General features: G+C 43.0%; 2 protein-coding genes across 5 annotated transcripts in view; one reads left to right on the top strand and one right to left on the bottom strand.

Annotated features, from left to right (window-relative positions):
• The window catches only part of RPRD1B (regulation of nuclear pre-mRNA domain containing 1B), a 57,811-nt gene extending 41,202 nt beyond the window's left edge, over window positions 1-16,609 (bottom strand). Inside the window, exons 1-3 of the mRNA XM_005895995.3 lie at window positions 16,100-16,609; window positions 10,893-11,022; window positions 2,788-2,921 (exon numbers count right to left, since the gene is read on the bottom strand). Coding sequence (XP_005896057.1) covers window positions 2,788-2,921; window positions 10,893-11,022; window positions 16,100-16,250 — 415 coding nt within the window. The 5' untranslated portion in view covers window positions 16,251-16,609. The remainder of the gene's footprint in view (window positions 1-2,787; window positions 2,922-10,892; window positions 11,023-16,099) is intronic.
• An 84-nt stretch (window positions 16,610-16,693) lies between these two features.
• The window catches only part of TTI1 (TELO2 interacting protein 1), a 42,239-nt gene continuing 34,345 nt past the window's right edge, over window positions 16,694-24,587 (top strand). For 2 of the 4 annotated variants that reach the window (XM_070381714.1, XM_070381716.1), the window contains exons 1-2: window positions 16,749-16,791; window positions 21,866-22,225. The gene's annotated coding sequence lies outside the window, so the exon portion shown is untranslated. Of the gene's footprint in view, window positions 16,792-21,865; window positions 22,226-24,587 lie in introns of all 4 variants that reach the window. The other 2 variants (XM_005895996.3, XM_070381715.1) reach the window with 2 other exon arrangements.

Below are 24,587 nucleotides of genomic sequence, written 5' to 3'. Positions count from 1 at the left end.
AACCTTCTGGCTAATTCTGTTATCTTAAAATGTAAATTGTGGGAGTGGGTCTGGTAAAATTTTCACAAACTTGAGACATTCTTTTGATTTATTGTAATAATTAAAAAGTATGTAACTCCCTTGCTAACACTAGCAAGGGGGGTATTCTCCATCCCCCTTCTGATGTCTATGTCAGAAGCTTTCTCTGTTCCTTGTCTTACGTTAATAAAACTCTGCTACACAAAAGCTCTTGAGTGATCAAGCCTGGTCCCTGGTCCCGTAGCTAAATCTTCTTCGGAGATCAAGAATCCGACATTGTTCACCATAAGCTATCACAGGTATATAAACTCAAAAAAAGTCCAATTCTAAAAATTCTTGAACTCATACATTCTAAAAGATTAGAACTGCCAAAGTTCCACAAGAAAATTTTTATTCCGAGGGTAAACTTTTATAAAGCTGTCTGCAGACAAAGAATTACTCATGAATTAACACTGCAATATAAATGGACTATTTAAATCTGGAAATAAGCTTCTGGAAAAATTCATCAACATTCTGAAAGGACTGTGTAAAATATTCTGGTAATTGAAGTTTGAAGAAGACAGTGAGAAGACAGTGAGTTAGCTGAGACGAATACACACGCTGGAACCTTTTGATAAGTGTTTTCATCTTTACAAACTAGAAAAAGAGAAATTATCTTTGGATCAGCATCATCCTCCACAGTAAAGGAATATTGTCTCTATTGTTAATGTCTAGACACTACAAAAAAAAAAAAAAATCAGAAACCTAATGGAGCTATTTTCAAATCTACTGCTACCACAAATCCCCCAATTAGTCTGACTGCTCCCTGAGTGCAGAACTATTTCTCACTCCTCTCTGCTCTTTCCTATACTGTCTAGCAGAGCTGTTTACTCATAGCATATGTCTGGCAAATGTTTGCTGAATTGAAATTCAACACTTGGCTTCAAACATCATCTTTCAGAGCTCTCCTACTTGCCCAAAGGTGTTTTTAAGAAATCAGCACTGTTTACCAATGAACTTGAAGTCAGAGGAGAGAAAAGAATGCTGGATAATTCACCGACGCTGTGCAAAACACCTCCAAAGGACACAACACGAACACGGCCAGAATCCAAAGTAGGAAATATCTTGCTCTTCAGAGCGACCCCAAAATTGTCTTCTGTCAACTCCAAGTAAAACAACAATGATCTGCAATCTGAAAGCACTTATGCCATTCTTATCAAGCCTCTAACCTATAATTTCACAGGAAGTTATCCTACCTTAAAACACATATAAACTCAGGTCTGGAAGGGATCATGAAAGGTATACAATAAAGAGTTGTTGAATGAATATCATCACGTATGCTGCTGCTGCTAGGTCGCTTCAGTCGTGTCCGACTCTGTGCGACCCCACAGACGGCAGCCCACCAGGCTCCCCCATCCCTGGGATTCTCCAGGCAAGAACATTGGAGCGGGTTGCTATTTCCTTCTCCAATGCATGAAAGTGAAAAGTGAAAGTGCTAATCATGGTTAAATTCTATTACAGACGCATGTATAAAATACTAGAGGAACAAGGAGGGAATTGGCTACATGTACCCAGTCAAGCTGGCAAAGATGTTAGAATGAGAGTAGCATTCTTGAAGAGTAGGTTCACCATGTACAAGGGGGCAGAGAGACATTTTAGGCAGAGGTAACAGCAGATGCAACGGAGAAGGCAATGGCACCCCACTCCAGTACTCTTGCCTGGAAAATCCCATGGACAGAGGAGCCTGGTGGGCTGCAGTCCGTGGGGTCGAGAAGAGTTGGATATGACTGAGCAACTTCACTTTCACTTTTCACTTTCATGCATTAGAGAAGGAAATGGCAACCCACTCCAGTGTTCTTGCCTGGAGAATCCCAGGGACGGGGGAGCCTGGTGGGCTGCCGTCCATTGGGTCGCACAGAGTTGGACATGACTGAAGCGACTTGGCAGCAGGAGCAGCAGCAACAGCAGATGCAAAGGAAGGGGAACCACAGAGCATTCAGAAGGGAAGTTGTTAGGAATGGCCAAATATGGTACATGTGAGGAAATGGGAGAAGAATCTGGAAAAGGAGACTAGTTCACATTATAAAGAGAACACCATGTCAGGACTCGGACTTGATCCTCCAGGCAATGGGTATATATGCAGTCACATGAGAGCTGTGCCAACCAGAATTCAATCACAACTAACCAGAAGCCAAAGAACCAAATAATGTTTGGTCTTATTTCTCTTCAAAGGAAAAAACAAAATAGCTTTTAAGGACTTGGCAAAATTCACATACATGCATGTACACATTACCTGAGGATATTCTTGGTTCAGTAAAGACCAAAACCAATTTTTGATGATCGCTGACACCCGTCAAAGGTACATCACCAAACCACATGAATATTTAATGAAACCAAGTTCCAAAAGGGCTAAAGGACTTATTCAAGAGCCTATAGTAGTTAACGGCAAAGCTCGGACAAAATCTTACCCAGGGTACTTCCTAGTTCCCTAGAACTCTCAACAAGTTTGTCGTTCGTTCCCCTTGTGCAAGGAAAGTCTCAGAAAGGCAGGAGCGACCCAAGGAGAGTACAGAGCAAAAGGCAGGGAACGAGATGATGAACAGCATGAATACAAGAACCAGGCTTACACGCTGCAAGCACTATGTAAATTCTCACCATCATATATGAGCATTTCTCTCTGAAGAATCATACAATCGCTGGTGGTTCACAGCAACCCCCACTGCAGCTTTTCATATTTGATTCGAAAGTAGGCAAAGACCAAGAGCTGTAAGCATGTGGTGATGTCTCTACCTTTGGGGGGAGGGCTCTTGGAGTCCTCCATAGACAGCTTCAGCTGCTGGATGAACTCGCCGCCATACACACTTCTTTCTTGCCAGATGTTCAGCAATCTTTCTAAAGGTTTTTTACAGCCTTCATCTGCCTCTCTGCCCAGAAAAGATGAAAAGATATATACAAGCTTAAGATTTTTTATTTTAATTAGGACAGATTTACTTAAAAAAAAAAAAAAAAAACAGAAAACACCAACAACTGACTACATGATTTACATATTTAAAAACAGAAGGAAGAGTAAGGTACATACTGTAATTAATGGATACTCAAAACTTCACCAGAAACTATATTATTCCTGTGGTGTGTAGGGAAGAGAGAAGGATTATGTTACAAAAGTAATCTGTGTCTTTTATCCTCTTTGAAAGGCAAATAGGGCAAAAGCCAAAGGCTCATTTTCACTGACAGAAAATTATCAAAAACCAATCATATCAATTGTGACAGCCTGCTTTTTAGAATGCATTAACTTAAATCTAGTGCCAGACATACTGCTGGAAAATTAAAGCAGGCCAAAACTTTTTAGGATGAGAAAAAAATGATTAAAATCAAATGTTTAAAATGGGGAATACATTTGTAACAACGCATCAATGCTAACACACCAACACCTCTAACATGCACAAATACAACTGTACACATATGTATGTCAAGACTAATCTCAACTTTATACTCACTACTTCATAATTATTTTCATTCCTTGCTAGGTCTACATTCCAGGTTCACACAAAGGTGTGGAGCAGATAATCTTAGAACACACGGAGCATAATACAGTTCTTTGTAATTTATATCTGAATGAAAGAAGCTAGATAGTTTTATTCTTGACATATTACTCTTCTTAAAACAGACCATTTTTCAGGGCAATGACCATAGCTCACAAGCAGTGTTAGACAGTTGTTTACCATAAAGTGTCAGACAGCAAGTGGAAGCGTCGGGGAAAGACTTTTCGAAAGGAAAACAAATCCCCTCACCATCCGCTGTATCACTATGAATTGTTCTGTTCCGTGAAGCACTGAGGGGCTTTACACAAGAAAAAATACCCCGATATTTTAGCATCTAAGTCAATAAATAGCTTTAACAAGAACCTCAAAAAGTAGTGAGTGAAAGTCACTCAGTCCTGTCCGACTCTGCGACCCCATGGACGGTAGCCCCCCAGGCTCCTCTGTCTAGGGGGATTTTCTAGGGGGTTGGACAATCTGGAGTGGGTCGCCATGCCCTCCTCCAGGGGATCTTCCCAACTCAGGGAAGTTGGGAAGTCCTGCATTGCAGGCAGATTCTTTACCAACTGAGCCACCAGGGAAGCCCTCCATACCAAGTTCAACTTAGGTGGGAACTTCACCCACCACCAGCCCTGACAACACTTTTAAAACTTAAAAGATGAGCTGAGGTTTTGGCGTCATCTGGTCAGATTGTATTACTTACGAATTATTAGTGGCAAATTTTGCTAAATTGGGGGGGTCAAAGTACTAACTAAATCAGGACACATGCAAAATTAATTATTCTTTTGTTCAGCCTTTTTTTAAGTCAGAGGTCAGGATGAGGAAAAGGGGGGAAAACTTTCCACTGATAGCTTATAAAACTTAAAGATATGACCTTGATATTTATAACAAAAACATCTCTACTCCATCTTCAAAATACACCTAGAAACAAATCCCTTCTCTTTCTCTGCTATCAGCCTGGTCCAAGTCGCCATCATTTCTGGTCTAATGGCTGCAGCAGGCTCATTACTAGTCCCCCTACTTCCACCCTGTCCTCCATCTAGTCCCAAGTTTTCAAACTCCAATTCCTACCTGTCTTGTGGAGGCAGTTCACACGTCACTTTCTTTCTCCAAACTTTCAACAGTTCTTCCTATTCTCCCTCAGAATAAAAGTGAAGGGCCTAATAGAGCCTACAAAGCCCTTCTCGGCCCAGCCAGTCATCTCCCCGACTCACCTCCTGTCCTCACTCTCCCTTCCCTCCCTAGCAGCTCCCTGGCCCTCCTGCCTCAGCGCCTGGCCCAGCCCATCATCTCCCCGACTCACCTCCTGTCCTCACTCTCCCTTCCCTCCCCAGCAGCTCCCTGGCCCTCCTGCCTCAGCGCCTGGCCCAGCCCGTCATCTCCCTGACTCACCTCCCGTCCTCACTCTCCCTTCCCTCCCCAGCAGCTCCCTGGCCCTCCTGCCTCAGCGCCTTTGCACTTCGCCTGGAACCACATTACCCGACACAGCTCAGGCCCGACAAGGCCCCTCTGCTCTCCTTCAGGTGTGTCTGTTCACACAGCACCTTTCCAGTGAATCCTTTGCTAATCTTCCTATTTAAAAGTACACTCCTTACTCCTGCTTAATTTTTCTCCACAACGTTTAATATTTGGATGTGCTGTATGTATAGTTTCCCTGTTTATACTCTTTCCATTTGAATGTAGTTTTCACAAGGGCAGGGATGTGTCTTCCCCCAACTGCTATATGCCCAAGAATAAACACAATAAATGCTGAACTGCAATGTTTTTAATAAAATTTTAGATAAGTTTCAGTAGGCCAGGCAATTAGTTAGCTTTCAAAGACTATTTTGCCACATGGAGGTCATTCATGTCAGATGTCATTTCAATTAAATATTCATCTGCTCATTCATTGGGGTTTGTGAAATACCGTGCTTGGAATACACTGAACAAGGTCTAAGTCCTCACCTCTAGGACTTGATCTAGCAGCACCCCACCTCTCCACATCTTCACATTCTAGAACACTCAACTGTGTTCTCTACTCAGCATTTTGCTGCCACTGGTGAATGTGGCTGTGTTCATGCTATCTCCGCTCCCTGGAATGGAACCCCCAAAACAGAACATGGTGAAGAGCAAGAAGCTGTAATTCAGGTAGCTGAAGTGTATAGGGAGTATGTAGAAACAGCAGAAGAAACTGGAGGGATAGAGACAGAGTGGCCTGAGATTATAGAGGACCTTATTTTGTTGTTAAGTCGTTATGGCCTTTATTCTGGAGGCAACAAAGTCCCTAATGTGATCAAATGTAGGCTTTAGAAAAATAAAGTCATTTTAACTATTGTAACAACAAAATCACAACTAACCAGAGTTTAACTGGTTGGTATTTTAACATGAAATCTGTTCTCTTGGGCTTCCCTGGAGGTCCAGTGGTTAAGAGTCTGCCTCACAATGGAGGGAATGTGGTTCAGTCCCTGGTAGAGGAACTAAGATCCCACATGCCAAGGGGCAACTAAGCCCACGTGCTGCAAAGACTGTGCGCCACAAGGAAAGCTCCTGCTGACGCAATGAAGACAGCGCACAGCCAAATAAGTAAACAGCGCACAGCCAAATAAGTATTTTTTAAATTAAACAAATAAATAAAATCCATCGTCTGCAAATTTTCCTAAAAGAGAAAGCAATCATGTCAACAAATTCCTGAAAGGACTGAGGGACACCACCCAAACACCACGCGCCATTCCTGAGGCAGGTGGCCTGGTGCTCCATTAAGGCCGGCAGTGCAGCTGCAGTCTCACTACCGGACAGTGGATACTGATGCTCACATCTGTCATCACCAAAAGATTTTCAAAAGGCTTTCGCCACTAAAGTGAAGTGAAGTTGCTCAGTCATGTCTGACTCTTTGTGACCTCATGGACCATAGCCTACTAGGCTCCGCGGTCCACGGGATTTTCCAGGCAAGAATACTGGAGTGGGCTGCCATTTCCTTCTCCAGGGGATCTTCCCAACCCCAGGATCGAACCCAGGTCTCCTGCATTGCAGGCAGACGCTTTACCGTCTGAGCCACTAGCCCAAAAGGGCACTCTAGTTTAATGAGTGAACTAATTAACCGTGATAGGCTGATTCCTTGAGCACTATAGTAAAACAAAGTTTTGCCACCTAAGGTCCAAAGACAGAGACACAACAGTCAACAAATCTTTTTACAGATGGGGTTTTGCTATAAGTAGCTCCAATGAAGCTGAAGTCACTTTAGTACCTGAACTGGATACAACCAAAGCAATAAAATCATTTTATGATAGGAGGAGCTATCTTTTCAAGTTGTACTAAGTCCATTCTAATTAGAGATATTTAAGTGAAAAAACACCAAAAAACCCCTTGCCACCTATCAATGAATAAACTGAGAGATAAGTACATATATAAGTTATTTTGTGGAACACAACTTAGTATGTATCTTAATTCTAATTATTATAAATTCAACCACTGAAAATCTAATCTAAAAAGTGAAAAGTATGTGTTATACCCATGTGGGACTGCTGATTGAAGTGTCAGCTGAATACCCGAGGGCCCGCCAAGCCAGGTTACAGGTCTTCCTCTGCAGTGCTAAGGGCACTGCCTTCCTTGGCACACCCACCATAGCTCGTATGTTTCTCTCTAATCCCATGCACAGTAGGCCAATGGCAGGCCTACTCAGGATAGAAATGCTAAGTACCCTCAGCACTTCCAAAAGCACCTCAGGTTAACAGCAGAGCAGAAACAGTTCTTTGCAATTGTGTAGAAAATAGGAAAAAAGTTAGGAAAGCCTGGCGTCCATGCAGCCCATGGGGTCGCAAAGAGTCTGACATGCCTGAGCAACTGAACTGAGAAAAGAGTTAACACGGCAGGCCTGAGACTGCTGCCCTGACAAAGGCCTGCTCACAGGGCTGGCCCCTGACTGGCATCTGGGAACTTGGATTTCAGACATGGCCCCATCACGTCCTAATGGAAGAGGGTGGTTTTCTGTGCTTAAACTGTTTGTACAAACAGTATGGTTTTATGCTGAACACCTGCTTTTCTTCTGCGAGTCTAGAATTTTGGCCAAGAATACCTGTGACCAACCCCAACAAAACCCCTAGGTACTAAATCTCTAATGGGCCCCCAGGTAGTTGACACTTGGCGTGTGCCATCGCAACTCAAAGTGGGAAGAACTGAGTGTGTCTCGTGGGACTCACCACGAGTGGACCCCGGGAGCTTATGCCTGGCCTCCTCTGGACTGCAGCCCTTGCCTCTTTTCCCTCTGCTCATTTTGCTTTATATCCTTTCACTGTAATAACTCACAGCCATGAACACAACTACACACTAAGTCCGGTGAGTCCTCCTAGAAAGTCACCAACCTGGAAGTGGTCTTGGGGACCCATGATTGTTATAACAGGAAATAAATATGTATAGGGGGATAATTCCAAATTCATGTCTCCAGAAATTAATTTCCTACTGAGCTTCCAACTATTTCATCCATCTGCCTATCTGGCATCATACCTTGGAATATCTATCAGCCATCTCGAACTTAATATAGCCAAAACAAAATTCCTGATTTCCTCTACCAATTCTTTACCCCAATCTCCATCACAGTAAGCAGGGCCATCAGTCATCCATATACTCATGTCAAGAACCTAGAAATATGCGCTCTTTGACTTCTCTTTTCCCTCACTACCAGCTTCCACTTAATTCCCACAAATCTACTCGATTTTACATGGGAGTGGGCCACACAAATCTATCCATACACATTTAATAAAGCTGTAATTTTCTCAGCGCTTCTGAGTCCTAGCCAATGTCATCTCTACCCCATGCAAGTGCAAGACCCGCCATGCCCATGTCCCTGCCCTTTATAATTCATTCTCCACCCCAAAGTGGAGGGATGCTAGAACAAAAGTAATTGGAATACATCATTCCCCTGCTTAAAATCCCTCACTGACATCCCATCAGGACAAAATCCTAACACTCTGCCAAGGCTCACAGGGCATATGTGACTGTCACCTGGCCTCTCTGGTTACTTAAACTGCTATTCAAATTATATCTACTCCCAGGAGCTTGGGTTCCAACCTGTAGCTTAGATGGTAAAGAATCTGCCTACAATGCAGGACAGCCCGGTTCGATCCCTGGGTGGGGAAGATCCCCTGGAGAAGAGAATGGCAACCTACTCCAGCATTCTTGCCTGGAGAAGTCCATGGACAGAGAAGCCTGGGGGGCTGCAGTCCAAGGGATCAAGGAGAGTCAGACACAAACGATCGACTAACACTTATTTACTTACAAGCTTGGCAAGCTTTCCCAGACTTGAGAGGTTTGTTCCCCTCCCCCCACCCTAGGTGGCAGGGGGTTTGAAGGAGGAAGTAAGAAATTATCATAAAGAGATTCCTAATCAATTTTAGTCAATATTAATGGGTCTATCTTTGTTCATTAATTGGACACACAAAAAACAATACAGACAGCATTTCTCATTGTTGATAAGGTGCCTCGGGATCAAAGTGGAGTGGCTGGACTTTCTATCCTAATAATGGGAGTGGGAGTAGGGAGGGAACTTAGAAACATGGGCATCTTGGGAATAATATCCAAACAGAACCTTAAAAGAACTAGAAGAATGCAAAGAGGAAAGGTAACAGGCCTATTTTATGTTTTTTAGGATCAGGTCTATTTTCCCCACGATGCCATGGAATTTGCCAAGACATGTTTACAATGTCTCCTGGATAGGTTTTAAGATGAAACCAAGTAGAAAAGGAATTTTTAATCTTGGTATTGCTCATCCCTCTTCTCCCACCCCTTTCTACTTATCCTTTTCTGATTTGGGGGCAGCTAATGATTACTGTTCAATGTTTAAGGAAAATGTGTGTTATCCCTACAGGAATTATTTTAGTCAATTTCCTATACTCTAAATTAGTTAACTTATTCAGTGACTATTTACTGTATCCCTACTCTGTGCCAAAGCTGTGCAACAATATTGCTCAGCTCTTGGGATACCACTGATATCAAGACTAAACGGTGTTACCTAAGCTATGTAAGCCAGTAGCTCTACGCCAGACACTGCACCAAGTGCCTGGAACACAGCAAAGAACAAAAATGAAACAGTCCTTCTCTTCACAGAGTTTATAATTTAGTGCACTCCCATGAATGAGCAAAGACTGTTTTACTTTAACCTCACAACAACTCTAAGGAGATAGGTGGTAACATCCCCTTTTAACCAATTAATGAAACTCGGGTTCAAAAAGCTAAGTAACACATCCAAGGCCACTCAGACAGTGTTGGAGGTAGAGCTGCAGCCCACATCTAAGAAACTGTTAACTAAATCTCCTCAAACAAAGAAATTGCCTCTCTCCAATTTCAGATGGCTACTCTAGTAGTCTGTTCTAAGTTTATTCACTGTTACGAGGATTCCATGTTTTCAAGTTCCTAACACATTCTGCTTTTTCAGTAGCCATGTTCACAAAAAAAGTCACTTGACAAACAAATATTTTGTTTCCATCTCTATAAAGCTAGATGTCATCTCTTCAAAATGTTCTGAATTTCTCATTTCATTCTTTCAAACTTTCCAAATCTTTCACGGAATGCCAGACTTATTTCCACACTTAAGGTCTTTCACTTACACTCTAGACCCTACAACAGTTTCTGTTTAACCCACTAGTCTCCTCACTGCCAGTCTCCTTTGGCAAAGATGTTTACTTTCGTATGTTTACTTAGTAACATTCTAGTGAAAAGTAACTTTTCTTTGCTTCTTCTGGGCAACTAGGTGTCAAAAGCAGTTTGCTTTTAAATGAATAAAAATGATTTGTAAAATTTTTAATGAAATGTATAATTTCCATGATCTCAGCTATAGGTATGCCCTACGCTCCTGTCCTCTGTCACAAAACACAACAGGGGCAGAGTCTCAGTATGATAGAGCCAGAGAAACTTTTAACACTAATAGTTCCTATCTTTGCAGTTACAATAATGACTACTATTTTTAGTGAGTTAGACATCCAGACACCCAGAAGGAAGTAAATAAAAACAAAGGCACAAGCAACTAATTTCTTGCTAAATAGCATGGTTTTGTTACCGGAAGGTTCCCTTGTATAATTTAGCTTTGTTTTTTGATCATAAGCTAATGAGGTAACTCAGCCAAACCAAGGAAAATACCATATTCTAGAAATAAATTCAATAGTGAGTACCTCTAAGAGACAAGATGTGCTTCAAGTGCTAGACTGAATCCCTTCAATACAACAAAATATTTACATGTCTGAGAGAGTTCTCAAGGGCCCAGGCAAAATATAAAACCACACTCTCTATAAAGCACATCTCTTTTAAGTATGAAGTTGGTGAGGTACAAAGGCTATCACAAAAAAAGAACAAAAGGGAAAAAGTAATGCATTTAAAAATAAAACATACCTGGCAACGTGAGAAAAAGCATCCACAAGGACAGATTCAAACTCCCTCGTGAATTCGGGTCCTTTCCTTTTACTGTTTTGAATGACATCGTTGGCTAAGTATAGAAAAGTAAGCTTTCTATTTGATTTGGCTGGAAAAAAAGAAAAGATAGCTTACACCAAGGAAATTCTCAATCCACAATTCTTTTGCATTATGCTACTCCTAAAGAATACTAAGACAAACATTATCCACTTGAGGTCTAGACAGCTATGTTTGAAAACAAACAAAAAAAACCACAATTTAAGGAACTCCTGGAGGTGTGTCTAGTAAAATAGGACTGAGAATACAATTTTGAAAAAAACAGGAAACAAAAAAAGCCATCTTAATTTCTGTGTTATTTTAATCAGTGTAATTAATTGGCAATAAAAATGAAAATAATCCAAAGAAGATTCCTAAAAGATAAGCAGTCAATATTTTCCAGAAGACATGTTAAAAGCAAGATTTTCATTTATTCTGTTGCAAAGATGAACATTTCTAAGTGAAGTCGCTCAGTTGTGCCCGACTCTTTGCGACCCCATGGATAGTAGCCTGCACCAAGCTCCTCCATCCATGGGATTTTCTAGGCAAGAGTACTGGAGTGGGTTGCCATTTCCTTCTCCAGGGAATCTTCCCAACCCAGGGATCGAACCCAGGTCTCTCACATTGTAGACAGACGCTTTACCATCGGAGCCACCAGGGAACATTTCTAACTCACTGTTAATTATCAAATACCACAGAATGAAAGACTGAGTTAGGTTTCAATTTTAAAATAGATTCTTGTAATTTATGCTCCTGGACCAAGAATTTGAATTTCTTTTTCAACAGTTCAATAACCATAATCAGTCAATGATACCATCTCTACAATTCAGAGGAATCTCTAGATGTACCTATCCGTGGATATTCATCTTAAATAAAAATACATGTTAATGCTACATAATCAGTGAAAATTTACACACGTCTGAAACCTGGATATGCAAAACCATGGCTCCCACAAAAATTCTTCTCTCTTATACCTACTAAATGCAGCATTCTCTATTACTCTACATGGCATCATATATTAAACCATAAAAACCTCATGCAATCTATCTGAGTTACAGTTGCTTAGTGGAACATACTGAATTTCCCAGCTTCTCTGCACATAACTTTTCAACCATGGAGTTACATCAATATCATTTTTGGTCCCAGCTTTCCTTTGTAAGAAACAAATTGTAACACAATCAGTTCAAAACAAAGTTTTCTTCAACATCAAAGTGCCTGAAAAACTCAAGCAAACCCTATGTCAAACTTTACACACTGAATTACTAGTCCTTATTCCTTGCTCTGAGAAACCATTTCTGTTTCTTTTGAAATGCACACAGCATGCATAAATTCTGACACAGCAGGCATAAGATCTGACATTTTAAAATGTAGTACAGAAGAATAACTCAGGTAAAAACAAGATTTTTAAGGCATGTTATAGTTTAAACTGATGACTTAAAATGCTCATAAAATTATACATGGATACACTGAACTGTATTAACCTTCTGGTAATAACCTAGTTTAGACAGCCAGCTGATGTGAATATTGAACACCTTGAGCTATCTTTAACTGTTCTAATGATTATTCAAAAGCAGAATGTAAGCGTCAATAGTTTCAATATGCCACTGTTGCTACAAAGGTATGATTATAGCAAAAAGCGCTTTCTTCAAAAGGCACTTTTTTTAAAAAGTAAACCTTTTTCTAGGATATTGCAGCAAATTAAACTATCACGTAAACAACACCATGAAAGCTTAAGATTCAGAAGTAAAACAGAACTTCTACAAAGCAAATCGAACTAAGTGAAGGTTTACAAATATGATATACTTTATGTTAAAAAAAAAAAAGCCCAGAATCCATATTGTAAAATGTCTATTAGGCCATTCAAGACCTGATATATTGTGCATTATTACAAATATGATAGCTAAGAAGATACAGAGCCAAGGTTTTCACCATCTATGATGTAATTAATTCTCATCACCCTCAAACTAAGCAATGGGAATTTGTTTAGGATAAAACTTCATCCCTCCACATTCAATGTCCTGAATAGTCAACATTAGCACCATGTGTGCAAAGGCAATATAACAAAGTCTTAGACGGAATTCCCTGGTGGTCCAGTGGTTAGGATTCTGAGCGCTCACTGCCTAGGGCCTGGTTCTAGCCCTGGTCAGGGAACTAAGATCCCACAAGCCACAGCCGAAACAAACAAAAACAACAAAAAACCCCCCACAAAACCCTAGAATACTTGAAAATACAGTCATAATACACAGAACACACACACACACACACACACCCCCACCCACCCGTCTACTCCAGCCCTGGGTGATAACTCACTTGTTCAGGTGTCTTTCCAATATGTCAGTACAGATTCTTTCACTCCCTACAGAGGCTCATTCCAAATTGGTTGAAACAGTTATTGAGCAAAGTTTAAGTAACTGGCTGTCCAAAATTTTTCACTTGTTTGGCTAGTTCAGACATCTAGGGAAACTAACTTTTTTAAAAAAGGTTTATTTACCTGCATTCAGGCTAAGGTACAAAACACTACTGAAAAATGTTCATCTAAGAGCATTTTCCCTGGAGAAGGAAATGGCCAATGACTCCAGTATTCCTGCCTGGGAAATCCCATGGACAGAGGAGCCTGGCCGGCTACAGTCCATGCGGTTGCAAAAGAGCTGAACACGACTTTGCAACTAAATAACAACAACACAGAGTATCTTACACCAAATTGTTTCAAAAATTAAGGGAGTCGTTCTACCTAGAACAGAGTCCAAAGGGATAAATTAAGACTTATTCCTAGGAAATGGAAAGAAAATAACAGTAGGCATAGAAATAGTATTCTATTTCCAAGCAGGAAAAGGAAAAAGTTTAAAGTCTCATAAATATTTAGAGGCATAAAGACAATCTGTGAGTGTCTTAAAGAAATGACTACAGACAGAAATGTCCACTTTTAAAGACTCAGGGTGGGCTAGAACCTAAAGGGCTAGTCAATCGAACGATGGGGCACAAAATCCTTTTCCACTTTAGTGTGGAGGCATTTTCAATTCATGAAGGAAGCTTGGGTATTAGAAAACTGTATCCTGAGGCTTGGAAGACCAGCCTCTAGTCCTATATTGTCCAATATGGTAGCCACTAGCCACATGCAGCTATGAATATTTGCTTTGTACGTAACAAAACTCAGGAACTGAATTTTCCATTGTATTTATTTGAAACTTCCTTAGTCACACATTGTGAGTGCTCATGGCAAGAGGCTACCTTATTGGACAGCAAATGTAAAACATTTCTTTCATCACAGAAAGCTCATGTCCCAACTGGATAACCTTTAACAAAGCATTTAATCTCTTCGTATCTTTATCTTTTCATCTATAAAACAGGGATAATAATGCTGACCTACTTACAACATAAGGTTCCATTATACAAGATTAGGGTTTAAGGAGCTTCATAAACAAAAGAACTCTAAATTGTTACTCTCAATAACTCAAATAAGGTGAGGTGGGGAATCAAGATGGCATCACAAAAGAAGTGACATTTGAGATGGATTTTGACATGCCTCTGAGATCCTACTAGAAAGGATCCTATAGAGGCAATTCAGATTTTCTCCCCACATCTCAGATGATCTGAGTGGCACAGTGGGGTCCATGAATGAGGTTCTGGGAGCCCCAGGCTCTATTCTCCAACTACCTAGAAGGATGAGGGGGCTGCCCCCCCCCACATCTCGGTACAACACGTGATATCTGGAGGGGGTTGGGGGGAGGGCCTCTGCCAGAGGACTAGAATTGGGTCTCCCCAAAGAATCCTGGATTTTGGTGTCTGCCAATCTGATGTTATCCGAGGCTCATGGGTTCTCTCATCTGCATAACAGGGTGACATCCTGAGCTCACAGAGAGCAGAGGACACATGTAAAGTTACCTCCTATGCTATAAAAGGTCTACCACACACAGGCTGTCCAAAACAGCGCTAAGCTTCATTTCCTCAGCTTTTTGCTCTGAAACTCACCAGGGCATAAGACAGCTATGTAGGTGCCCATCTTTCCTCACCTGAAAGCAACTGTGGCAAAGACCGTGTCACACATGGAGTCACCAGTATCCCCCCTCACGGTATCCATCCAATGCCTACACTGTGCCTGACACCATGCTAGACGTCCATGTGGATTAGGCTGATTACTCTTCACCATACACCCTTTGAGCCTCCTTTTTTCTCACCTGCCAAGTTCCTACTTCATAGAACTCTGGGAATTTTAAAAAATGACATGTGTGTAAAGAGATGGGTACTGCACTTGGCACAGAACAAACGCACCGTAAGTATCACTTATCATCATCTTCATTTTACAGATCAGGAAACTGAGAAACAGAGAAGTTAAGCTGCCGGGGCTCAGTAAATGACAAAGTCGGGCTTAGATTTGAGGCAGTTGGCCTCTGGGGCCAACAGGCTTTCAAGCACCCAACCCAGTGCCTGGTACATGACAGGTTGAGCTCAATCAATGGCAGCCAGATCCTGAGCAGGATCTAGAACCAAGGAGACCTGCATGAGAAGAGGAGCCTGAGAGGCTAGGTGTAGGTGGAGTGGCCTCTTAACTTCTCTGTAATGGCAGTGACTATATCCACTCCCCAGGACAGTGCTGAGCATTGAGTACAAGGATGTACGAAAGGTCCTAGCACACTAACTGGCACAGAATAAAGCCTCTGTAAGGGCCAACTGTCCTCATTTTCGTTTGACAGATGAGAAAACAGAGGCTTAGAAGAAACTTGCCCGATATCACTCAGCTAGTAAAAGTGGCTGAGCCAGGGCTCGATCTGGGCAATCTTACTTCAAATCCCTAGCCAGCTCCTGGCACACAACAGGCCAGGGCTTGTACCCTCCACCTGGCGCTCAACGGGGCCGAGAGAATAATAGTCACTAGTGTCAGAAAAAGCCGGAGGGGGAAAACGACTGGATGAACTGAGAATCCTGAGCCCCGGTCGGTGGAACTTAAGACAAGCACCTTAAACCTTCCGAGGCCTCGGTTTCCTTCTCCGAGAAATGAGGATAACACTGTTTCCAACCTCAGCAAGCGCAATCGATCACAGGCCCGGGCCTGGAAAGCCAAGGCTCAGCAAAGCAGCTACAGGAGCCGCGGGAGTGGGTGCGGACGAGGGCTACCCGGGGTAGGACCGGAGGGGGACGGAAGGGATGTTTACCTTTGCGGAGCTCGCGATGCCACACCGACACGATGGGGCCCGCGTGCTTGCGGTGGTGGATGAGCCACAGGGAGAGGGTCTGCACGCTCTGCTGAGAGTTGCTCAGCTCCGAGAGCTTCTTCTCCAGCGCCGACTCGGAGAAGGAGGACATGGTGGCGGCGGTGAGGCCCGGCAGGGAGCGGCCTAGGCCGCCCAGTGCGGCGGGAAGAGTGACGGCACGAGGCCGGGGCCTCACTCCACCCGCCTGCGGGACTCTTTACGGACTGACAGACGGCCGGGGGGCCCGGCGGGGGAGGGGATGGGTCTCCGCAGTAACAGCCACCCGCACCGCCGCCACAAGATGGCCACCGACCTCTCACCCCGCCGCGAGCGCAGGGTCAAAGGGCAAGCGCAGAAGTGGTGGGACACCGTGGGGCGAGAGTCAGAGTGTAGAAAACACCCTAGTGTTGAAGGCCTCTTTGAAACTCGCTCTTGAGTAGTCCGAGAGCGGCAGACCGGGAAGAAAAGCGCAATTCGACGGCCTCCGGAAGGCGCTTTGACCGCTCGCGCCCGCACGCCGGCGCAGTGAGTCTCATCGGAACCCTTTCTCCCGCTCCCGCAGAACCTTTCTAGCGCTGGGCGGTGCGCGAATTACGCGTCACTTCCGGCGCGGCGGAGGAGGCGGGAGACTGAGGGAAAGGCTGGAAGAAGAGGTAAGGGAAGACTGGCGCGAGCAGGAGGGAGCCCAACAACCTCGAGCCCTTAGAGGGGAATCCCAGGGAGACGATGAGGCTGAGAGATCATAACCTGGGAATGGAACGGGGCCTTTCTCCCTCACCTGGCAGGCCGCAGCCACACTCTTCCTCCTGCTTTCTGACCTACCACCACAAAAAGCTTTTTTTTGGTTCTGCCAAGCCACGCACGTGCACTTTTTCTGCCTCCACACCTTGGAGTTTGCTCTTCTTTCTCTAGAGGTGACGCCCCCCTCCCCACGTGGTGGGTTCCTACTCCACCTCCAGAACCACCCGTAGTGGCTAGTTCCGATGTTGAGTTTGTGACAGCACCGCTGTAAAACACACCTTTGTGCTGTTAGTTGTGCGTGCCTGCGTGCGTGCTCACTAGTGTTTGACTCTTTGCAACCCCTTGGACTGCCGTGCCAGGCTCCTCTATCCATGGGATTTTCCAAGCAAGAATACTGGAGTGGGTTTGCCGTTTCCTACTCCAGGGTATCTTCCTGCTCTTCGGGGAATTAAAGGCTGCCCTCTTGAGGGGGTGGGGTGAGGGGTCCATTTGACTGTTGCTCAAATTTAAGTACCATATGTTAACTTTGTGGGTGGATAAGGAAGTCAGTGGGTTCGTTAACCTCCTTTAAGAAACACTATTTGACACTCTGTTTTCAGAAACAGAAATACTCTGTACCCTTTTCCTATTTCAAAAAAGTTATAAATTTCAGTTATCAAATCAGCAGAGCAGTTTGTTCTTTTAACTGATAATGGGGTTGGTGGTAGGGAGTTAGGTTATTGTAGACATAACAGAATTTTAAAATGTCCCGATCACAGTGGAACCGACCAGTTGAAGCAGATTGCACTTCGGAGACCCTGTTCTATTATAGTTGATGCCTGTTTTTGCTCTTACTGCCCTGTTTTTTGCTTAGCTGCTTTTACTTTTCCAGACTGGAATGGTGATAATCATAGCCAACATAATGAGCTGCTGCTGTGAGTTAGACACGTTGTTTTCACACAGTGACTCATTTCATCATCGCAACAAAGCTATGAGATGGTATTATGTATTCCCATTTGGCAAATGAAGAAACTGAGGCTGAGAAAGTTTAGGTGACCTACCTAAGATCACATATCTAAGATTACAGGGAAGGGACTCTACCTATATTTTTTACCCTAACACCTTATTTGTAGCTGATTGAGTGAATTAATATCAAAAAGCTGAAAAGCCTAAAATCACAGTCAATATCCAGTCATAATTATAACCTAGGGCCTTTGAGTCCAGTTGCTCAGTCGTGTCCGTCTCTTTTTGACCCCATAGACTATATAGTCCACGGAATTCTCCAGGCCAGAATACTGGAGTGGGTAGCCGTTCCCTTCTCCATGAGATCTTCCCAACCCAGGGATCGAACCCAGGTCTCCCGCATTGCAGGAGGATTCTTTATCAGCTGAGCCACCAGGAAAGCCCAAGAATTCTGGGGTGGGTAGCCTGTCCCTTCTTCAGCAGATAGTCCCAACCCAGGAATCAAACCAGGGTCTCCTGCATTGCAGGCGGATTCTTTACCAGCTGAGCTTCCAGGAAGCCCCAAATCTAGGCCATCTTTCTGTATTAAGTAACAGGGTCATATAGTGAGCACTTTTACACCAAGTTCCTATGTATTAAGCATCTTACATACATTCTTTTATTTAATCGTTAACAACAGTCCTATGGGGAATGGGTATCACTATTTGATATATGAGAATACATTAAACATGGATGAGTAATCTGTTCAGTGTCACTTGGACACAAGAAACAACGGAACTGGGAATCAAATTGAGGTTATCTTGTCACAGATTTTTCACTGTCAAGCCAGGGGTTCATTTATTCTTTCAGCCAGTAATTTTTGAGAGCCTTTGTCTGAAGCACTATTCAGAATAGTGCAAACAGACTGAATCTTTGTCCTCAGAAGCCTATCTTCTGCACAGGAAGATAAACATAGTCGTGTGTAAAATGAGCCCAAAAGTTGTAAGTGCCTTGAATAAAAATAAAGGAGGGTAAGAGGGTTGGGGTGGAGGGGGGGTTCCCTGCTAACTCAGTGGTAAAGAATCTGCCTGCCAAGGCAAGAGACTTGGATTGGATCCTTCAGTCCGGAAGATGCCCTGGAGAAGCAAATGGCAACCCACTCCTGTATTCTTGCGTGGGAAATCCTACGGACAGAGGAGCCTGGTGGGCTACAGTCCATGGGGTTGTAAAAGAGTGGGACACGACTTAGCGACTAAACAACAACAACAGAAGTATAGCACCTTATCCTATACAGAGTGTCCCATTTGTCTTCCGCACCTGTACACTATGGCACAGAGGTCTTATATCGCCCATGCCTGTGACAAAGCAGAAAGAGACGGGGAGGAGGGGGAGAGGTTGCCAGGGAAATGAGTTCACTCAAACACTGATTGCAGTTCTGTTCTAGCACCTCCCCAGGGACTGCTTTCCACAACCCAGTAGGGCTCCACTGAAGTTGGAAAAGATTAGAGTCGAGAACTGGTTTATTCAGTCATTCTCTGCCACAGTTGAACTCTGGGTTGTCTTCTCTGCTCACCCAGAGAATCAGCTTGTTCTGAGTGCCTCGTCCCAGTATCACTTTCTGGGCCAGAATGCCCCTTGCTATAAGTTATATAAATATCAGACTTTGCAGTACCACTGTAAATAATCAGGGTTGCATTTTATAGGAGTGGAATCTAGGACACCTAAGCTAAATCTCTAAACAGTTTCTTCTGTAATTGACATATTGTCACACAGGTGTGATTTCATGGCCATCCCATAAAGGTGTTATATATGAGTACCTTTTATAGTCATGCCAAAGTAGCCATTTGTTACACTCTCTTCCTTACAGAAAGCTGGTTTATGTATTTCTGAACCCATAACCCATTCTTTGAAGATCTCCAATTGTGGTAAATCTTCATCTGTACAGGATCCCATTGGGAGAATATACTGCTATTTATCCATTATACTATAGATGTGCAGTAGTTTTTAATGTGGAGGCAATTCTGGATAGTGTATTCCAGAACACACCTATTGTATGCATTTCTGTCGGGTATATTTATCAAAGAATGTAATTACTAGATCATAGTGTGTATGTTTATCTTTAGAATAATAGATACTGCCTGAGTATTTTCCAAAGTAGTAGTACCACTTATACTCTTACCAGCACTGAATGAGAGTTCTAGTTGCTTCATATCCTTGCCAATACCTAGTATTTGCTTTTTTCTCCCCCTTTTTACAGTTTAGCCCTTCTAGTTGTTGTGTAATGGTGTTTTGTTGTGGTTTTATATTGCATTTTCCGTACTAATGATGTTGCTGCTGCTGTAACTCTGTGCAACCCCATAGACGGCAGCCCACCAGATTCCCCCATCCCTGGGATTCTCCAGGCAAGAACACGGGAGTGGGTTGCCATTTCCTTCTCCAATGCATGAAAGTGAAAAGTGAAAGTGAAGTCGCTCAGTCGTGTCCGACTCTTCACGACCCCATGGACTGCAGCCCACCAGGCTCCTCCATCCATGGGATTTTCCAGGCAAGAGTACTGGAGTGGGGTGCCATTGCCTTCTCCAACTAATGATGTTAATATCTGTTAATATCTTTTCATATGTTTATTGGCCATGTGGATATACTCTATTGTGGTATGCTTGTTCAAGTCCTTTTCCATGTTTCTGCTGGATTGTCTTTTCCTTAATGATTTATAGAAAATCTTTATTATAAATATGGATGTGTTATCAGACATGTCAGATATCTTTCCTCACTTTATGGGTTGTCTTCACCCTCTTAATGGTATCTTTTGATGAACAAAAGTTCTTAATTTTAACATCATCCAATTTATCAATTTTTTTCTATGGTTAGCTCTTTTCTGTGTCCTGTTTAAGAAATCTTTGGCTACTCCAACATTACAAAGATTTCCTTTTTCTTTAGAAAGATTGATTATTTGACATTTCACATTTAAATCTAGTGTGAGATGTAATCAAGACCTCTTCTTTGCCAGTTTATTTCAGTGTCACCTTTGTCACGTATGTGAGCCTACATGGGGAGTCTCTGTTGAGGTGGTTAAGTCTCTTTGTGTGGGGGTTATTTCTGGACTGTATTTTGCTCCATTAATTTGTCTTTCTTTTTGCCAATAACACACTGCCTTTAATTATCATATCTTTACAGTAAATCTTGAAATCAGGTAGTGTAATTTACCAGTTTAATTCCTCTTCTTCAAGATTATCTTAGCTATTATAGGTGGTTTGTATTCCCATATCAATTTTAGAATAATTTTGTAACTTTCTACAAAAACGCTACTGTGTTTTGGTTGGGATTGTGTTGACTCTGTACCAGTGGTTCTCAGCCAGAGTGATTTTTACCCTCCACAGCACATTTGGCACTAGCTGGAGACATTTTGGTTGGTACTCTTAGGGGAGTGCTCCTGGCATGTTGGGGATGGGGCCAGAGATGCTGCTCAACATCTGACAATGCACAGACCAGTCCTCTACCAATAAATTATCCAGCTCAAAAATGTCAATAGAGCCACTGTAGAGAAATTCAGAATTAACATAATCAGTGTTTCTTTGGGCTTCTGTCTACCATCTTATTAAGTATTTGTCTTCTGTTTGACTCACTGGTTTTGCTTCCTTTTTTTCTCATTTTTCACCTTCTTTTGGATTAATAAAAAATATTTATTATCCCTTTTCATGCTATTCATGGGGTTCTCAAGGCAAGAATGCTGAAGCAGTTTGTCATTCCCTTCTCCAGTGGACCACATTCTGTCAGAACTCTCCACCATAACCCATCTGTCTTGGATGGCCCTGCATGGCATGATTCATAGTTTCATTGAATTATACAAAGCTGTGATCCCTGTGATCATTTTGGTTAGTTTTTTGTGATTGTGATTTTCATTCTGTCTGCCCTCTGATGGATAAGGATAAGAGGCTTGTGCAAGCTTCTGATGGGAGGGACTAGCTGTAAGGGAAGCTAGGTCTCGCTCTGGTGGGCAGTGCCTTGCTCAGTAAACCTTTAATCCAATTTTCTGCTAATGGGTGACGTTGTGTTCCCTCCCTGTAGAACCAGACATGGAACAAGGCTCCATGGATCAAGGCTGTGGTCTTTCCAGTGGTCATGTATGGTTGTGAGAGTTGGACCATAAAGAAGGCTGAGCCCCTACAATTGACGCTTTCAAACTGTGGTGCTAGAGAAGACTCTTGAGAGTCCCTTGGACATCAAGGAGATCAAACCAGTCAATCCTAAAGGAAATCAGCTTTGAATATTCATCAGAAGGACTGATGCTGAAGCTCCAATACTTTGGCCAGCTGATGCGAAGAGCTGACTCATTGGAAAAGATTCATGCTAGGAAAGATTGAGGGCAGGAGGAGAAGGGGGCGACAGAGGATGAGATGGTTGGATGGCATCATCGACTCAATGGACGTGAGTTTGAGCAAACTCCAAGAGATGGTGAGGGACAGGGAAGCCTGGCATGCTGCAGTCCATGGGGTCGCAAAGAGTTGGATGCAACTGAGTGACTGAACAACAATGAATTTATTATCCATTTTTACTGCTCAACTACTTGCTGGTACTACTAGTGTCTTAATATCCTTATTTCCTTTTACACCATCCATGCACCTTTTGTGCATTATTGTCTTGCATTTTACCTTTAATTTTGAAAGATATTTTTGTAGAGTGTAAAATTCAAGGTTAGCGGTTACTTTCTTTCATCGCTTTAGAGATGTCATTCTGTTTTGTGGATTTCATCATTTCTTTAGAGAAGATACCTATCACTTCTACCACTGTATTAAGATTTTTCTCTTTATTTCTGGCTTTTTGGCTGTATGATGTGTCTCTGTGTTTCTCTTTGTATTATCAGCTTAGAGTTTCTAAGCTTCTTGAATCTGTGGGTTAATCTCTTTCATTTTGTTAGCCATTTATCAGCCATTTGTCCCCCAGCAGCAGCCTCCTCTCAGAAGTCATGTGTTTTGAGATTCCTGAAGACTATGGTTTTGCTTATAGGACCCCAATCCTATATGACCACATTAAAAGCATCATCGTTGCTTTTTCATCAGTGACAGCCCTCGGCCTAGGCCTCATCATAAGCTTGAGCCACGTCCAGAATCAGCAAATAGACCAAAGGAAAACAAACAAACCAGCTGTTGGTTGTTGACTCACTGTGACTTTCATCCTTCGCTGGAGTATTAGTCCATCTGGTCTTTGTTGCTTCTACAACTATTTGATGCTTTCAGTTCAGATCAGATCAGTCGCTCAGTCATGTCCGACTCTTTGAGACCCCATGAATCGAAGCACACCAGGCCTCCCTGTCCATTACCAACTTCTGGGGTTCACCCAGACTCACGTCCATTGAGTCAGTGATGCCATCCAGCCATCTCATCCTCTGTCGTCCCCTTCTCCTCCTGCCCCCAATCCCTCCCAGCATCAGAGTCTTTTCCAATGAGTCAACTCTTCGCATGAGGTGGCCAAAGTACTGGAGCTTCAGCTTTAGCATCATTCCTTCCAAAGAAATCCCAGGGCTGATCTCCTTCAGAATGGACTGGTTGGATCTCCTTACAGTCCAAGGGACTCTCAAGAGTCTTCTCCAACACCACAGTTCAAAAGCATCAATTCTTCGGCGCTCAGCCTTCTTCACAGTCCAACTCTGTGCTTCACAGTCCAACTTTGATTTAAGAAGTGGTTTTTAAAATTTCTCTGGGCTTCTCTAGTTGTCACCAGGTGTATTGGCCTGCTATCCTCTACTGGAGCTACTTGAAAGGAGAATCTGTACAGATGTTTTTGAGTGCTTTGTCATATGCCAGATGCTCTTGCAGCTTCTAGGTGTATGGTTGCCTAGTCTAAAGTAGGTAAAACAGGCACAAACAAAATAATTCAGCGTGCTGAATACTGTAGTAGCAGTGTATACAGTGCAAGGAGAAAGGTGACTATGACAGCACCACCTGCTTAGGGAATTGCAAGTTTTGTCATTTCACATGGTGCAGTTTCCACTTCAAGGGGCGAAGCAGCAAGAAATGAAGTTGATGAGCATGGGCCCGATGGTGCAGAGCCCCGTACGCCATGGTACAAAGGCGTTTGTACTTTAAGCAGGCTACAAAGAACAGGTGATGAATTTTAACCGTGGAAAAGAGTGATCCAGGTTTTTGTTTTAAAAAATTACTTACATGTCAATGTGAAATGTGGGTTCAAGAAGGACATACACACAAGGCAAGGGTTGCCAAAGAAAAAACATTATGATCAGTCCAATGTTAAATAGATGATTATAAGCATCAGTAGATTTGAAAGATATTGAAGGCGTAGAACTGATGAAGCTTAAGGGAAGAGTGGAATTAAGAGAAAGGTGAGGGCTTCCTCGGTGGCTCTGTGGTAAAGAATCCACCTGCCAACGCAGGAGACACAGGTTCAGTCCCTGGTCCAGAAGAATCCCACGTGCCACAGAGCAACCAAGCCTGCGCGCCACAACTACTGAGCCTGTGCTCTGGAGCCTGGGAGCTGCAACTACTGAGCTCTCCCACCCCAACTACTGAAACCTGTGAGCTGCGACTACTGAAGCCTGTGCTCTACCACAAGAGAAGCCACTGCAGGGAGAGCCCAGCCACCACAATGAGGCGTGGCCCCTGCTCGCCACAACTCTAGAAAAGCTTGGGCAGCAACGAAGACCCAGCACAGCCAAAAATAATTTTTTTTTTAAAGGGAGGTGAAAGAATGCAGAGTCTAAGGTGTCTAGCCCAGGTGAGGACCATAAATCACGAAGGGAATACAGCAGAAAGAGCAGATGAGTTCAGTTTGG

This window comes from Bos mutus, chromosome 13 (genome assembly GCF_027580195.1).
Source record: "Bos mutus isolate GX-2022 chromosome 13, NWIPB_WYAK_1.1, whole genome shotgun sequence".
NCBI lineage: Eukaryota > Metazoa > Chordata > Mammalia > Artiodactyla > Bovidae > Bos > Bos mutus.
Note: the sequence above shows the minus strand (reverse complement) of the source record. Positions and strands in the feature narration are given on the sequence as shown.